The sequence below is a fragment of the Carettochelys insculpta genome, chromosome 22 (assembly GCF_033958435.1).
Source record: "Carettochelys insculpta isolate YL-2023 chromosome 22, ASM3395843v1, whole genome shotgun sequence".
NCBI classification, from domain to species: domain Eukaryota; kingdom Metazoa; phylum Chordata; order Testudines; family Carettochelyidae; genus Carettochelys; species Carettochelys insculpta.
Genome location: NC_134158.1, coordinates 2,353,335 through 2,368,831, shown reverse-complemented (window position 1 = coordinate 2,368,831; position 15,497 = coordinate 2,353,335). Strand labels below are relative to the sequence as shown.

At 58.2% G+C, this 15,497-nt stretch overlaps 1 protein-coding gene across 1 annotated transcript in view; it reads left to right on the top strand.

Moving 5' to 3' along the window:
* The first annotated feature begins 4,056 nt into the window (after positions 1-4,056).
* The window catches only part of LOC142024612 (uncharacterized), a 74,491-nt gene continuing 63,050 nt past the window's right edge, over positions 4,057-15,497 (top strand). Inside the window, exons 1-7 of the mRNA XM_075016748.1 lie at positions 4,057-4,180; positions 6,050-6,246; positions 9,300-9,416; positions 9,691-10,870; positions 12,302-12,413; positions 13,181-13,335; positions 14,475-14,569. Coding sequence (XP_074872849.1) covers positions 6,108-6,246; positions 9,300-9,416; positions 9,691-10,870; positions 12,302-12,413; positions 13,181-13,335; positions 14,475-14,569 — 1,798 coding nt within the window. The 5' untranslated portion in view covers positions 4,057-4,180; positions 6,050-6,107. The remainder of the gene's footprint in view (positions 4,181-6,049; positions 6,247-9,299; positions 9,417-9,690; positions 10,871-12,301; positions 12,414-13,180; positions 13,336-14,474; positions 14,570-15,497) is intronic.

Here is a 15,497-nt window from a genome sequence, read left to right as displayed (position 1 = left end):
TGCCTCCTGCTTCGGCCACTGAGTTCCTACGTGATGTTTGTCCGATCACTTATACCAAACTCTTTGTGGAGGGTTTCTTCTGTCTGTAATTAGCGCCTAGGCACTAATTGGGCTAGCATTTGTTCCAGCACTTCCTAGCATGAGGGTCTTTGACTGCCAAAGGAAGGAAAACAAACCGGCCCCAGCATGCAGAGAGGACCAGAGAGATCGCCCTGTTAATCTGTAATTGATCAGAACAAATCAGCCATCCTGTAGCACTTTAAAGAGTAACAAACTAATTTATTAGGTGACGAGCTTTCGTGGGACAGACCCACTTCTTCAGATCTACAGCCCTCCCAGAACAGACTCAATAGATAGAGCACAGGGGGCCAAAAACTGTTACCAAGGTTGACATCTCAAATTGTTATCATTGTTGGCAAAGCAGATAGAAGCGCGAGAGAGGGAGGCAAGTTAAGCGTTAGATCGAACATCAAAGTCTGGAAAAGAGTCCTTGTCATGGGCCAGCGAATTGCCATCCCTGTTCAAGCCACGCGTTAACGGGTTCAATCTGAATACGAACGTTCATTCCCAACATTCCCTCCTGTTCCTCAACTCACGTCATATATGCCATCACGTGCCAGCGATGGCCGCAAACGTTGACTGTAGCACAGACTGCAAACGCTCTTCGCCAAAGAATGAATGGAGACAGAGCAGACGTCAAACAGCCCCAGATACACAAGCCTGTCAGCCAGCGCTGTAAGGGCGTGGGCCGTGCTCTTAAAGCCCTGAGAGTTTGTGCTCTGGAGGAAAGCGACTTTAACGACCGTCCTATAGAGAGAATGTTCCGCGCAAACACTCATATTCAAATCAGACACATTAACACGTGGGTTGAACAGAGGCAGCAATTACCTGGCCAACAACGATCGCCATTTTTCTGATTTGTCAACCTTGATGACCACTTTTGGCCCTCTCGAGTGTGTTCTGGTCTGGCTCTGGGCTGAAGAAGTGGGTCTGTCCCACGGAAGCTCTTCACCTAATAAAATAGTTTGTCTTTACCTTGCTCCGTGGGTGCTGGTTTGGTTTGGTTTGATGGCACACGTGTCTGACAAGCTCTGTCTGCACCATGCCAGCAAGACCAGTAGGAGGAATTCCAAATCCTTGTTCAGATGTCCGGAGAGAGAGAACTTCCGCTCCCTATTCCTTGGTCTTCCTTCCCCAAGTTACGTAATCCGCAGCGATCCACTCTAGGGCGCTGGTTGGTTCCTACGTGGAGAAGCAGGAAGGGGTAAGAAGCCGCAGGTTTGTTGAGGTTTGGATGTCTCTCTATCACACCCTGGATTCTAGCTCCTGGTGAGCAGCCAACAGTCTAGGTCTGGATGGTAAATGGACGACTCTGTCCCTCTTAGGAGGCAGTCCCCGACCACCACCACCCGTCGCCCTCTCTGGAGGGTGGTGGGCGTAAGACTGCCCTCCCTGGCACGACGCATCCCAGGCCTTCCAGCCGGTGGGGTCGTCTTCTGATCCCTTCCCTGAGAGGTGACTGCCACAGCATTCTCCACTGCACCCCCTGTGCAGAGAGCCTGAAGGCGGCTGCGGACCTCCCCGGGGATCGGAGATGACCGAATTGGCTTTCGCCTCCTGGAGGTTACACGCTTCGGGTTTTCCTCCTCGGTTGGTCCTGCCCGCATGGCTCGCTCGGCCTGCAGGACTAAACGCTGCCTTCTCCCTGGGACGTCTTCCCCTTCTCTGAGGGACCGGGGGGTGGATATTTGCACCTCCCGGCCTCCGAGCTTTCCTCCTGCTCGCACCTGGGGCCTACGAAATCCCTTCCGGCTGCCGGGAGGAAAGCGAAGGTGGCCCGTGCGGGGCAGGTCGCAGCAGCTGGCTGCTCAGGAGACTTGCCGCTCTCCAGGCTCAGCACTGGATAATGATATCGCGTATGATTTGCTCTTGTCCGGCCGGGGGGTCCCAGGCCCCCCGGGAAAGGCCGACCCCGCCGAGCGGCGGGTGGAGCACTGAGAGCCCTGAGCCGGAGCCTAACCGTAAACAGCGGCTCACCAGGAGCGAAGCTGCATTTCCCGTGCAGAGGGAGGCCCGGCCAGGCCAGGCCAGCGGAGCCGAGCCGAGGGTGAGGGCTGGGAGGCTGCGGGTGTCTCACACGCGGGGCGCTGGGGATGCCAGTGCGGGCATGTGTGCTGTGTGTACACACCGGTGTTGTGTGCGCTCCGCGTGCGTTGTGTGTGTACAGGATACTTGCTTGGTTCCCTGGGCGCTGTGTGCGTACCCCATGTGCAGTGTATGCTGTGTACCGCCTGTGCTGTGCGTCCCACACGCGCTGTGCCATGCGCACGTGTGCTGTGTGTTCCATGTGTGCTGTGCGTGTGTTCCGTGTGTGCTGTGCGTTCCGCACGTGTGCTGCGTGTTCCGTGTGTGCTGTGTGTGTGTTCTGTGTGTGCTGTGTTGTGTGTTCCGTGTGTGCTGTGTGCTGTGTGTGTTCCGTGTGTGCTGTGCGCTCCGCACGTGTGTTGCGTGTTCCGTGTGTGCCGTGTGTGTGTTCTGTGTGTGCTGTGTTGTGTGTTCCGTGTGTGCTGTGTGCTGTGTGTGTGTTCCGTGTGTGCTGTGCTGTGTTGTGTTGTGTGCTGTGTGTGTTCCATGTGTGCTGTGTGTGTTCCATGTGTGCTGTGCTGTGTGCTGTGTGCGTTCCGTGTGTGCTGTGTGTGTTCCATGTGTGCTGTGCTGTGTTGTGTGTGTGTTCCGTGTGTGCTGTGTTGTGTTGTGTGCTGTGTTGTGCTGGGTTGTGTGCTGTGCTGTGCTGCGTGTGTTCCGTGTGTGCTGTGCTGTGGTGTGTGCTGTGCTGCGTGTGTTCCGTGTGTGCTGTGCTGTGTGTGTGTTCCGTGTGTGGTGTGCTGTGGTGTGTGCTGTGTGTGTGTTCCATGTGTGCTGCACTGTGGCTGTGTTGTGTTGTGTGCTGTGTGTGTGTTCCGTGTGTGCTGTGTTGTGTTGTGTGCTGTGTGTGTTCCGTGTGTGCTGTGTGTTCCGCACGTGTGCTGCGTGTTCCGCACGTGTGCTGTGTGTGTGTTCCGTGTGTGCTGTGTTGTGTGTTCCGTGTGTGCTGTGTGTGTTCCATGTGTGCTGTGCGTTCCGCACGTGTGTTGCATGTTCCGTGTGTGCCGTGTGTGTGTTCTGTGTGTGCTGTGTTGTGTGTTCCGTGTGTGCTGTGTGCTGTGTGTGTGTTCCGTGTGTGCTGTGCTGTGTTGTGTTGTGTGCTGTGTGTGTTCCATGTGTGCTATGTGTGTTCCATGTGTGCTGTGCTGTGTTGTGTGTGTGTTCCGTGTGTGCTGTGTTGTGTTGTGTGCTGTGTTGTGCTGGGTTGTGTGCTGTGCTGTGCTGCGTGCGTTCCGTGTGTGCTGTGCTGTGGTGTGTGCTGTGCTGCGTGTGTTCCGTGTGTGCTGTGCTGTGTGTGTGTTCCGTGTGTGGTGTGCTGTGGTGTGTGCTGTGTGTGTGTTCCATGTGTGCTGCACTGTGGCTGTGTTGTGTTGTGTGCTGTGTGTGTGTTCCGTGTGTGCTGTGTTGTGTTGTGTGCTGTGTTGTGTTGTGTGTGTTCCGTGCGTGCTGTGCTGTGCTGGGTTGTGTGTGTGCTGTGGTGTGCGCTGCGCTGTGGTGTGTGCTGCGTGTGTTCCGTGTCTGCTGTGCTGTGCTGTGCTGTGCTGTGCTGGGTTGTGTGCTGTGTTGTGTTGTGTGTGTTCCGTGTGTGCTGCGCTGCGCTGTGCTGTGCTGTGTGTGTTCCGTGTGTGCTGTGCTGCGCTGTGGTGTGTGCTGCGTGTGTGTTGTGTGTTGTGTTGTGTGTGTGCTGTGCTGCGCTGTGCTGTGTTGTGTGTGCTGTGATGTGTGCTGCGTGGGTGCTGTGTGTGCGCTGCCTGTGCCGTTGTGTGTTGTGTTGTGTTGTGTCCGGTTTAAGTGGCCCCCTCCCGGCCCGGCCCGGCCCTTCCCTGCGCCCCGGGGGGAGCGGGGCGGGGTCGGGTCGCGGCTCCGGCAGCGCCCGCAGATCCGGGGTTGGACTTCCCGGGTCAGCAGCGCCGCCGCCGCCGCCTGCTGCGCCCGGAGCCCGCCCGGTCCGGTCCGACCCCCAGCGCCCCCCGCCCGCTCCGGTCCGCGCCCCCCAGCGCGCCCCGCCCCGCCCGCCGGGAGCCGCCGCCGCCAGGTAAGGGGGCGGGGGGCTGCGCTGCCCCGGGGGCGTGGGGGGGCTGCGCTGCCCCAGGAGGAGCTGGGGGGCGGGGAGCTGCGCTGCCCCGGGGGGGTGGAGGCTGGGGGGCGGGGGGGCTGCGCTGCCCCAGGAGGAGCTGGGGGGCCGGGGGCTGTGCTGCCTGGGAGGGGCGGAGTCTGGGGGGCGGGGGCTGCGCTGCCCCAGGAGGAAAGGGGGGGCTGGGGGCTGTGCTGCCCCGGGAGGTGGGGGTGCTGCTCTCAGGGGCGCAGGGGCTGGGGCCTGTGCTGCCTGCGGGGGCGGAGTCTGGGGTCTGTGTTGCCGGGGGCTGTGCTGCCTGGGGGGGCGGGGGCTGGGGGGCAGGGGCTGGGGGGCAGGGGGCTGTGCTGCCCCGGGGGGGCTGGGGGGCAGGGGGCTGTGCTGCTCTCAGGGGCGGGGGGCTGGGGGCTGTGCTGCCCTGAGGGGAGCGGAGTCTGGGGGGCCCCCAAAGCGGCTGTTTCGCTGCCCAGTTTCAGCCGGGGGAGACCCTGACCCTTGGCTGGTGACAGACAGGCCCCCAGTGCCCGGTGACCCCGGGCTGCTCCAGCTGGCAACTCTCAGGGCCCACTGGGGGGCTCGGGAGGGCACAAGCCCTCGCCCCGTGCGCGAGGAGGGGTCACCGCGCCCTCCGGCGTGTTACACGCTCTGGTGAGAAACGGTGCACGGCGTGGACACCTGCCAGCTCCTGCACGCTCAGCCCGGTGACCGCGAAGGAGCCCTTTGGCGCTGCTCGGGTACGAGGGTTGGTGACTCGCCATCGTGCGCACGCACTGGGGCATTTGGAGGAGTCGTGTACCACGTTCAGCTCGGGCCTGGCGCGCACTTACTGGTGTCTGGGTTGTGTCACGGGGGGCTCGCCGGGTTAGGCTGTAGCTTCCCAAGTAACAGGCGCCTTAAAGACTAAGTAATGGTCAGGAGCTGTCCTGGGTAAGACGCGCTTCCTCCTCTTACTGCCGTAGACCCCTGGTTCCCAATCCTTTCACTAGTGCCGACCCCTCCAAACCATTCGCAGACCCCATCAGAGCCAGTTCCAGCCACTGTGGAAAAGGAAACCGCAACATTGATTTTCAGGCAGCAGTTCGTAACGTTTGTGGAAGATATTTAATACAAAAATAATAATTGCCTGGTCATAACATTGCAGTTTATTTAAAACTTGTGTTCTATGATCATTGTTATTTATCTTTTATTTTCTTTCACGGACCCCCTACAACACCCTTGTGAACCCGTTTTTGGGAACCAGGGGAGCTGGCAAGTAGAACCCAGGGTTTATAGAGCAGGGAGAGAACAGAGGAAAAGGGGGAATAGGTGAGTTTCCCTGTTGGCTTAAATTTGCTACGCAGAGGGGTTACCAAGATCTCTGTCGGATTAGCCCTGGTGTGAGAGGCGGCACCTGCCCTGGCATGAAGCGCCCGGGCCAAGGTGCCTCCAGGTAGGTTTCGAAGGCCGTGTTCCAGCATCTGAATAAACGATACCGAGATCTGAATGCCGGTGGTGCAGGCTGAGCGTCTGGGAATCCCAGAGGATGTAGCGAGAGAGATGAAATGGATTTAGGGCAATGTTTGGTCGCGAAAGAGGTGCCTGGGGCTCAAGCGATTCATTTACCTTCCTAGAGGTGCCGGGGCTCTGAACGACCAGGGCTAGAGCGGGCAGGGCTCAGCCCTGCACAAACTGAGCACGGATTTTTGGGGTGCGGGACTGGCTTTGGAACTCTTTGCAGAACCATTTCCCCATGTGGCAGAATCTAGAATGGACCTGCCGAGAGAGAGCCTGGTGCAAAATGGATTAAAGACCCTCCTGAAACGTCGTCCATTGTCCGTCTCACCCTGACAGGCGGCAGAACAGCATCCGAGTCCAGGTGGTCCCATCCCCTGGAGGGAAGGGAGGAGGCATGGCTGCGGCGGGGCCGGTGACCTTTGAGGAGGTAGCTGTGTATTTCACCGAGGAGGAGTGGGGTCTGCTCGACCTGAGCCAGCGAGCGTTTTACTGGGCCGTCATGCAGGAGAATTACGAGATGGTGACCTCGCTGGGTAAGGCTTCCTGTCCCCTGGACTATTAGAAAGTGTGTGTGTGTGTGTCTGTGTGGAGTGCCTGGATCTGCTTCTGTGCATGGTTCTTCATGGCCCTCCGGATTTCAGATTGTAGTACTAGAGCCACTGAGAAGACAGCAAAGAGCATCCCGTCCCAATGGCAGAGCACTAGGGCACCTCCGTGCTTGGGACGGGACTGCTTAGGAAGGAGTACTGCACAGGGGACCACAAGCTGAGCTACGAGTCAGCAGCGTGACGCCGTTGCAAAGAAACCAAACCTGATTCTGGGACGCATGGGCAGGCATGTTGCGAGCAAGACACGAGAAGTCATTCTTCCGCTCTCCTCTGTGCTAATTCGGCCTCAGCTGGGGTATTGTGTCCAGTTCCGGGCACCGCGTTTTAGGAAGGATGGGGAGAAATTGAAGAGGGGCCAGAGAAGAGCAACTCGAATAATTAAAGGTCTGGAAAACATGACCTGTGAGAGATGATTGGAAAACTCTGGGCTGGTTTAGTTTGGAAAAGAGAAGTCGGTGTGGGGGCGCGTGCATAATAGCAGCTCTCAAGTCCGTACGAGGGTATTACAAGGAGGAGGGAGAAAACTTGTCCTCCTTGGCCTCTGAGAATAGAACAAGAGGCAACGGGCTTAAACTGCAGCAAGGGAGGTTTAGGTTGGACATTAGGAAAATCTTCCTGTCAGGGTGGTTAAACACTGGGATAAAATGCCTGGGGACGTTGTGGAACCTCCATCACTGGAGATATTTAAGAACAGGTTAGATGGACCCCTATCGGGAATGGTCTAGATGGTGCTTGGTCCTGCTGTAACATTCCTGGCCATAACCTCCCATAACCAAGGCTCTCAGGTGGCACGGACTCATTGTCTGTTCCTGTCAAAACAAAAAAGCAGTCCAGTAGCACTTTAAAGACTAACAAAATAATTTATTAGGCGATGAGCTTTCGTGGGACAGACCCACCACTTCTTCAGGTTGTAGCCGGACCAGAACTGACTCAATATATAAAGCACAGAGGGCCAAAAATTGTTATCCAGGTTGGCAAATCAGAAGAGCTCTGCAACCCTAGGAGGCCTTTCTTGGCTACTTCTATTCAGGCAGCACGTAAGGGCCCCAGGCAGGGATTGCTGCCTGACTGAGCCTGGCCTGTCCACCCCAAAGAGCTCCCAGCCTAACCCTGGAACCAGGGGGCTAGAAAGGATCACAGGGTCATCTCGTGTAACCTGCCAGCATGCAGGGTTTGTTGGGTCTGAACCCTCCCATCACAGCCGGATGGCTCCAGCCTCCTTTGGAAGACCTCCAGGGAAGGAGCTTCCGACCTCCCAAGGCCTCTGTCCCAGTGTCCTGCTGCTCTTACAGCTAGGACGTTTTGCTGAGATTGAATCTTGATTTGCTCTGCTGTAATTTGCACCCACCGCCTCTTCTGCCGCCCTCTGTGGCCAAACAGAACAACTTCTCTCCAGCGTTTTCATAGCAGCTTTTCAAGCATTTGAAGAGCGCTGTTGTGTCCCTGCCCATAATCCCCTCTGTTCCAAACTAACCGTACCCAGTTCCTTCAGCCTTTGCTCGTTTGGCTGCCTTCCGTCCCTTTGCCTAGCTCCGTCGCTCGCCTGGGGATGCTTTGCGTACGTGCTTTCTCTACGTCGGTGACCTGAACTGGACACCGTGCTCCTGCCGAGGGCCGAACAGAGCCGTATTCTCACCGCGTGTAACTTACAGGTATGCCCCTATTGAGGCAACCTGACGCTGCATTTGGTTTCTTGCAGCAGCGTCACGTTGCTGACTCGCCTTGAGGTTGTGGATCTGCCGAAACTCCCAGACGGGGCTTCGGGAAAGAACTAGATGCTTTTGTGGAGGTTAGGGCCATCAGTGGCTGTTAGGTAGGGATGGCGTCCTCGCCTCCGTTTGTCAGAGGCTGGACGTGGATGCGAGGAGAGGGGGCACTTTGAGCGATGAACTGTTCTGTTCACGCCCTCTGCGGCATCTGGCTTGGGCTAGGTGGACCTTTGGTCTGACCCAGTGCGTCCGTCCGTATCATAGAATCCCAGGGCTGGAAGGGACCTCAGGAGGTCGTTGAGTTCATCCTCCTGCCCAAAGCAGGACCAACCCCCATTTAAATTCTTACGAGCTGTCCTCCTGGCATTAATCTCACTCTCTCTTGAACCCGGTTGAAGTCCTGGCCTTCACAACACCCTCTGCAAGGATTCCACAGGCCGACGCGGCATTGTAAGAAGAACTGCCTCCTTCTGCTTGTTTCAAACCTGCCGCCTACTAAGCGACACAGTGATTAAGGGACATGGTGACCTATCCCTCCACCCGTTTGCTGAGCTTATTCCTTGGGGCCCCCTGTGGCCGCGTCCACACTGAAAACGTTGTAATGGCCCAGCTTGACGTGTGTTGTAGACATGCAGCGGGAGGAGGCCTCCCCTTGCTATCTTAACCTCCCTCCCTGCTCGGTGGGTCGACAGGAGAAACCTTCCATCCACCCCGTGCAGTCTGCAGAGAGACTCCGTTTGGCTTACGTGGGGTTGAGTTCTAAACCAGCCCTTCTGGTTTTCCTGCTCCGGCTTGTCTTGTGGAGGGGCGCGTGTGTACGTATGTGTCGGCGGCAGGGGGAAGAGACTTGCTCGTCCCTCGGACCGGTGTTCCCTGGAAGCTGAGCGCTTGTTTGGCCTCTCAGGAGCGATTCCAAAGCCGCCCAGCTCCTGAGCAGAGCAACCACAGCCTGATGGGCTCTATAGTCCCGTCCAGTCCAGTCAGGGTGGGAGGAGGAAGGAGCCTTTTGCGGGGGTTGGGTCTGGAAGTCGCAGCACAGACCGTTGTGAATTGCAGCAACCCTCGTTCCCTGGGCAGCGAGAAGTCCTGGGGCACCTGCTGGACCAACGGCCTCTTTGGAGCGTGAGCTTTTGTGGGCAAAGCCCCGCTTGGTCAGGCGTAGCCAAGAAATCTGTTAGGCCGTGGGGTGCCACGGGGCGTCTCGTTGTGTTTGCAGAGGCCGCCTGCCACGGCCGCCCTCTCTGACACCTGTTCGCTTGCTCCCCCAAGCAGGACTTCCCGTCTCCAAACGGGACATGCTCTCCCGGCTGGAATGTGGTTCTCACCCGTGGGTCCCTGATCTCCGGGCTTACGGGGCGAAAGGCATCCCCAGAAACACCCCCGCAGGTAAGGCGGCAGCTGGGTTGATTCCCAAACCGGAGGGCCCTGGCGCAGTCTCGCTGGTTCTGTGTAACCCTGCTCAGGAGTCACACGGGCTGGGCAGGTGGAATCGGTCCCTGACACTCTCTCTCCTCCGCAGAAGCCCCAGATGTTGCTGGTCCCTGTAGTTGTTGGCGTGTATCCCTCTTCCCCTGCCCTGTGCCGTACCCCTTTCTGCCGTTCTGTTCTCTTCTCGGCTCCGGGACTGATCCCCAATTGGATTCTTTCTCTGTCCCCGCAGGGAATGGGATGCTGAGCGAGAACAACCAGGTGAATCTGCAGCCGCAGGTGGAATTACGCCAGAAGGTGTCAGGAGGAGGTGAAGGGGATGTCCCCCAGAGGCCTGAGCTGGCAAAAGCCCGTGAAAGGCAGCAGAGGAACCAGCCAAGGGGCAGACGGGGTAAAGCTGCTCCGAGGAGCAGAAGGATAGGGGAAGCTAAAGGTATTGCTCAGCCGCAGATCCCCACAGGAGAGGGGCCCTTCCCCTGCGGGGAGTGCGGGAAGAGCTTCCGCTGGAGATCCATGCTCATCATTCACCAGAAAATCCACATGGGCGCAAACCCCTACAAGTGCCCGGACTGCGAGAAGAGCTTCAGCCGGAGCTCGGAGCTCAACCTCCACCAGAGAACCCACTTGGGGCAGAAGTCCTACATCTGCACGGACTGTGGGAAGAGCTTCCCCCAGTACCACCTGCTCACCTCCCACCAGCGCACCCACACGGGCGAGCGGCCCTACCAGTGCGCCCAGTGCGGGAAGGGCTTCAGCCAGAGCTCCCACCTGCTCATCCACCACCGCACCCACACGGGGGAGAGGCCCTACCAGTGCCCCACCTGCGGGAAGTCCTTCGGCGACCGGTCGCAGTTCAAGACCCACCAGCGGATCCACACGGGCGAGAAGCCCTACAAGTGCCCCCGGTGCGAGAAGAGCTTCAGCCGGAACTCGTACCTGGTCATCCACCAGCGCAGCCACACGGGGGAGAGGCCCTACCAGTGCCCCACCTGCGGGAAAAGCTTCAGCGACAAGTCCCACTTCAACACCCACCAGCGCACCCACACGGGGGAGATGCCCTACCAGTGTCCCGACTGCGGGAAGAGCTTCCGGCGGCGCTCCTACCTGGTCACGCACCACCGCACCCACACGGGGGAGAGGCCCTACGTGTGCCTGACCTGCGCAAAAAGCTTCAGCGACCGCTCCCACTTCCGAAAGCACCAGCGCACCCACACGGGCGAGCGGCCCTACCTCTGCCCTACCTGCGGCAAGGGCTTCTGCCTGCGCTCGGACCTGCTCATCCACCAGCGCACCCACACCGGCGAGCGGCCCTACCGCTGCCCCCAGTGCGGGAAGACCTTCACTCGCAGCACCTACCTGATCTCCCACCAGCGCACCCACGCGGGGCAGAGACCGCCCAAGGGCTCTGACTAGTCAGGCCGGGCGGGGGCGGCTCTCAAGGCAGAGAGTGAAGCCGCCTGCCTGGGACGGAGCCGGAGGCAGGGTTTGTGTGTTGCGACCAGGGACCGCCCGGAGGAGAGGCTACGGCCGCCCAGCCGGTTAGCAGGGAGCCCGCTGCTGGGTGTTGTGTTTCCAGGGGTGCTGCACACAAACGCATTCCGCGCGTGGGTGGGAAAGAGTAGCGGGAAGGTTGTTGGGACGAGACTTGATTGTTGTGTCTCAGAAAGCTCTGACCGGCCATTGGCCGCTGCCTCCTGCAGCGCGGTTCGCTCTCCGGAGCCCTGGCCGACGCAGCCTCGCCTGGGAGCGCTGCCCTCTGTCCTCTCGGTGTGCCGAGGAGCCGCTCACCCCTCTGGGTGGGCTGCGGCCATGCTACACATAGGAGCAGGCATCCTTCAGTCTACGTAGACTATGGATCGCGCCCTTTGTAGTTCCATTCGGGATCATCATTTGCAGCGTCGACTGTGACTGTGAAGGCCCACACGAGAGTGACCGTCCTTGCTGCATCTGTTGCATGCGTAGTGAGTGTCTGGCAGCTCCTTGCTGTGCTTTCTGGGGGCTCGCTTCTCCTCTGCTCGCTGTCTCATCCTCATCTCACGTGCTACAGACCTGGGTGGGAAATGCCACCGCCTGGGGAGCACTAGAACGGGAAGGGACCCCGAGAGGTCATGGCGTCCAGTCACCTGCTCTCCCGGCAGGACCCAATGCCATCTAGACCATCCCCGACACATTCGTCTAAACATGCGGACGGCCAGTCGACACAGGTGGCCATGGACACCTCCGGCCTGTCCGCCTGCTCTGCTCGGGCTTCATGTGGGATATTGACTCGTGTTCGGGTCTCAGTCTGAATCTCCACGTCGCTTCCGGGCCTGCCGGGGTGAACCGGTGTGTTGGGTGCTTGGTGTGGAGCTCTCTTCATATTTGCACCCGGAGCCAAGCAGGGCGGTGCCCATCTGTTCTTGTAACCCCAGGACCCTGCTGGGGCGTCGCTGGGGGACTAGCCGTCCCCGCAGCCGTTTGCAAGGGGCGCTTTACTTACCACCCCCGCCTCCGCTTGGATTTGGGCACCAGGCAAGCTTCGCTCATGCTGCTGCTCCAAGCTCGTCAAATGCCGGTGAGCCCTGTTTTCAAAGCCGGGCTGGGGAACTGGCTGATGGGAGAAGAAAGAAGTGTTTCCCCGGGGGGCTGGTTAGTGTTTCTAGCGCTTTATCGGGGTCTCTGGCCTGTGCTCCACGTCAGCGCAATATTCCTGGGCTAACCAGGCGCTGATCGATCCCTTGGCATTCGCCCTTCCCATCGTGTCCTGTCCAGCTCCCACAGTCCTGGCCGGGGGCATCTAGGACGGGGTCCGGGCAGTCCTGAGAGGGCTTCTCTCTGACCCGGCGTGATGTCACCGCTTACAGCAGCCCGGGCCGTCCAAACGTAACCGATTTCCGGGTCAGCGCCACCTCCCTAGCAGTTTGCTCCCTCTGGGTTGAAGCCGTGGAATCGGCACCCTGCCTCTTCTGGTGCTGGGTGTGGGGAGCTGCCAAGTGGTTCCCTTACACCCACAATTTCCAGTGTGGTGTGGTGGCTCTCAGCTGGACAAATGGTTCGCGCTCCCCTGGCCAAGGAGCAGCTGGGTCTGGGCCAGGGCAAACACAGGCCAGGCGCAAACTGTTTGCTTCTGCCTGGGCTTTGGGGGGGCAGGCAGCCGCTGCCAGGCTCGGAGGGACCATCGTGCAGCAGCTGGACTGTTTAAAATAAGGCCAAGGCATTCTCTTAGGCTCCAGGGCACGTCAGAAAATCTTCCCTTTGTGCATCAAGACCTCCCCTGAGGTCTCTCCTTGCCTTTATTGGACTGGGGGGGTTTTTTCATTGCACTGGGAGGGTCTCTCTCCGCCAATCCCACCGCTGGAAGCCAATCTCGTGACTCGGCTGACCTAGCCTAGCCCCCTCCAGCCCACCCTCCTCTGTTGCGGGGGTCTCCTGGTTGGTGGGATCTGGAGCATTAAACCAAAGCCAGGTCTGTGGGCTGGCCCCACTGTCCTGGTTACCATCGTGAGAGCACTGGCCTTGCACACCCAGGGTGTGAGTTCGGTCCTGGAGGGGCTTTCACGGGGCTGGGGCAGGTTAGATTTACAAAACCGACCTCTGCAGGCACGCGCACCACCCCTGGGAACACAACGCTGCTGGCTGCGGGTGCCCCTGGGAGCTCTGCTGCCAGCTGGACAGCACCGGACTCCCTCCCAGATGGCCCCCCCAAGGGCTCAGCTTGCTGAACAGGGCGTGCCCCCTTCCAGGCGACGGTTACCCAGTCCTGGCTGCAGGCCAAGTTTTTGGGGCCGGTGCTCGAGGTGAAGAGAAGCGCCCGGAGCGCCCTGTTGGCTCATTTCTGTGCCAGAGTCCGAGGAAACGGGGCGTACCCACTACAGCTCGTCGCCTGGGCAAGGAGACGGTTAGTCTTCAAGGTGCCACAGGATTGCTTGGTGGCGTGCGGCTGGTTGTGCAGCCTTACAGGGCTACCCTGCCGAGAGCATTTAGGTTGTAGTCTGTGCTGGCTGGGAGGCTGCAGTCCCACCCGACAGGGCGACGTGGCGCACCCCGGAAACAGCCAGCCAGCCAGCCAGCCCCTGCTTTCTTCAAATCTCCTGTGCTTCAGCGATGCCTTTTAATCCCGCCCCCCCCCGTCTCTTCCCGGCACCAAGGTGCTCCCCAGAACTTGGTGTTCTCCAATTAGCTACGACAGATCAGGAAAGGGATCTTGGAGTTATAGTGGATAGTTCTCTGGAAACATCCACGCGGCGGCAGCGGCAGTCAGTGAAGCAAGTGGGATGTTAGGAATGATTAAGAAAGGGGTAGAGAATAAGACGAAGAATATCGTACTTCCCCTGTATAAAACTATGGTACGCCCACATCTTGAGTACTGTGTGCAGATGTGGTCTCCTCACCTCAAAAAAGATATATTGGCGTTAGAAAAGGTTCAGAAAAGGGCAACTAAAATGATTAAGGGCTTGGAACGGGTCCCGTATGAGGGGAGGCGAGAGAGACTAGGACTTTTCAGTCTGGAAAAGAGGAGACTGAGGGGCGATACGATAGAGGTGTATAAAATCATGAATGGTGTGGAGAAAGTGAATACAGAAAAGTTATTTACTTGTTCCCATAATATAAGAACTAGAGGACACCAAATGAGATTAATGGGTAGCGGGTTCAAAACTAATAAAAGAAAGTTTTTCTTCACACAGCGCACAGTCAACCTGTGGAACTCCTCGCCAGAGGACGCTGTGAAGGCCAGGACTCTAACAGAGTTTAAAAAAGAGCTCGATAAATATTTGGAGGTTAGGTCCATAGATGGCTATTAGCAAGGGGTAAGGTATGGTGCCCAGCCTTTTGTCGAAGGCGGGAGATGGACGGTAGGAGACAAATCGCTTGATCATTGTCTTCAGTTCACCTCCTCTGGGGCATCTGGCGTTGGCTACTGTCAGCAGACAGGATACTGGGCTAGATGGACCTTTGGTCTGACTCAGTCTGGCCGTTCTTGTGTTCTTATTATGTTCGTAATTTCTCGGTCCCGTCCGCTCCTCTCTTGCGTCATAGGACAGAGCAAAACACCGGGGGCTTGTACGCACTGCCCCGGCCGTCGGTACGCCTTGTGTCGCCCAGCGGTGGGAAGGAGCCGCCCTCAGAGCGCTGTAAGTTACACCCACCCAAGCCGCCAGCGGAGGCGGTTTTGTCCCGTCCGCAGAAGAGCTCTCTGCCTCGACTGAGAACATCTGCACTGGACGATCTGCAGCTGCGTCGGTGCCTCTGCGGCACTTCTGGGGTGGGCTAGGGGAAAAAATTGCCTCTTTCCAACTCCTGCAACGTGGGGATGTGCAAAACCACTGCAAAATACCCACCCCCCACCTCTGTGATCCCGCCAGTGTCTTCCTTACAGTTATTGCCAGTAGATCCAGAGAAGTGATTATTCCTCTTCATTCTGCTTTGGTGAGGCCGCGTCTGGAGTCCTGTGTCCGGTTCTGGGCCCCCAATTACAGGGCGGATGTGGATACACCGGAGAGGGTCTGGCGGAGGGCAACCAAAATAATTAGGGGGCTGGAGCATATGACCTATGAAGAGAGGTTGAGGGAACTGGGACTGTTTAGTCTGCAGAAGAGAAGACTGAGGTGGGGCTTGATAACAGCCTTCAGCTTACTGGAGAGAGGCTGTTCACAGTGGTCACGGATGGCAGAACACGGATCAATGGTCTTAAGTAGTGGTTGGGAGGGTCCAGGTTGAACATCAGGAAAAACTTTTTCACTAGGAGGGCGCTGAAGCATTGGAATGGTCCACCCAGGGAAGTAGTGGAGTCTCCGTCCCTGGAGGTGTTTAAGTCTCAGCTCAACAGAGCCCTGGCTGGGCTGATCTGATGGGTTTGGTCCTGCCTAGGGCAGGGGGCTGAACTCAATGGGTTATTTAGGTCTCTTCCAGCTCTATTGTTCTATGATTCAATATATTTATTTATTAGCCATTTCAGGCAGGCCAGGACAAAGCCATTAGAAAGACCCCCACAATGATAATGCGGCTGGGAGGAGCGTTGTGGCGAACGCGGCCGTTTGAAAGGCACTCTACGCGGTGAAG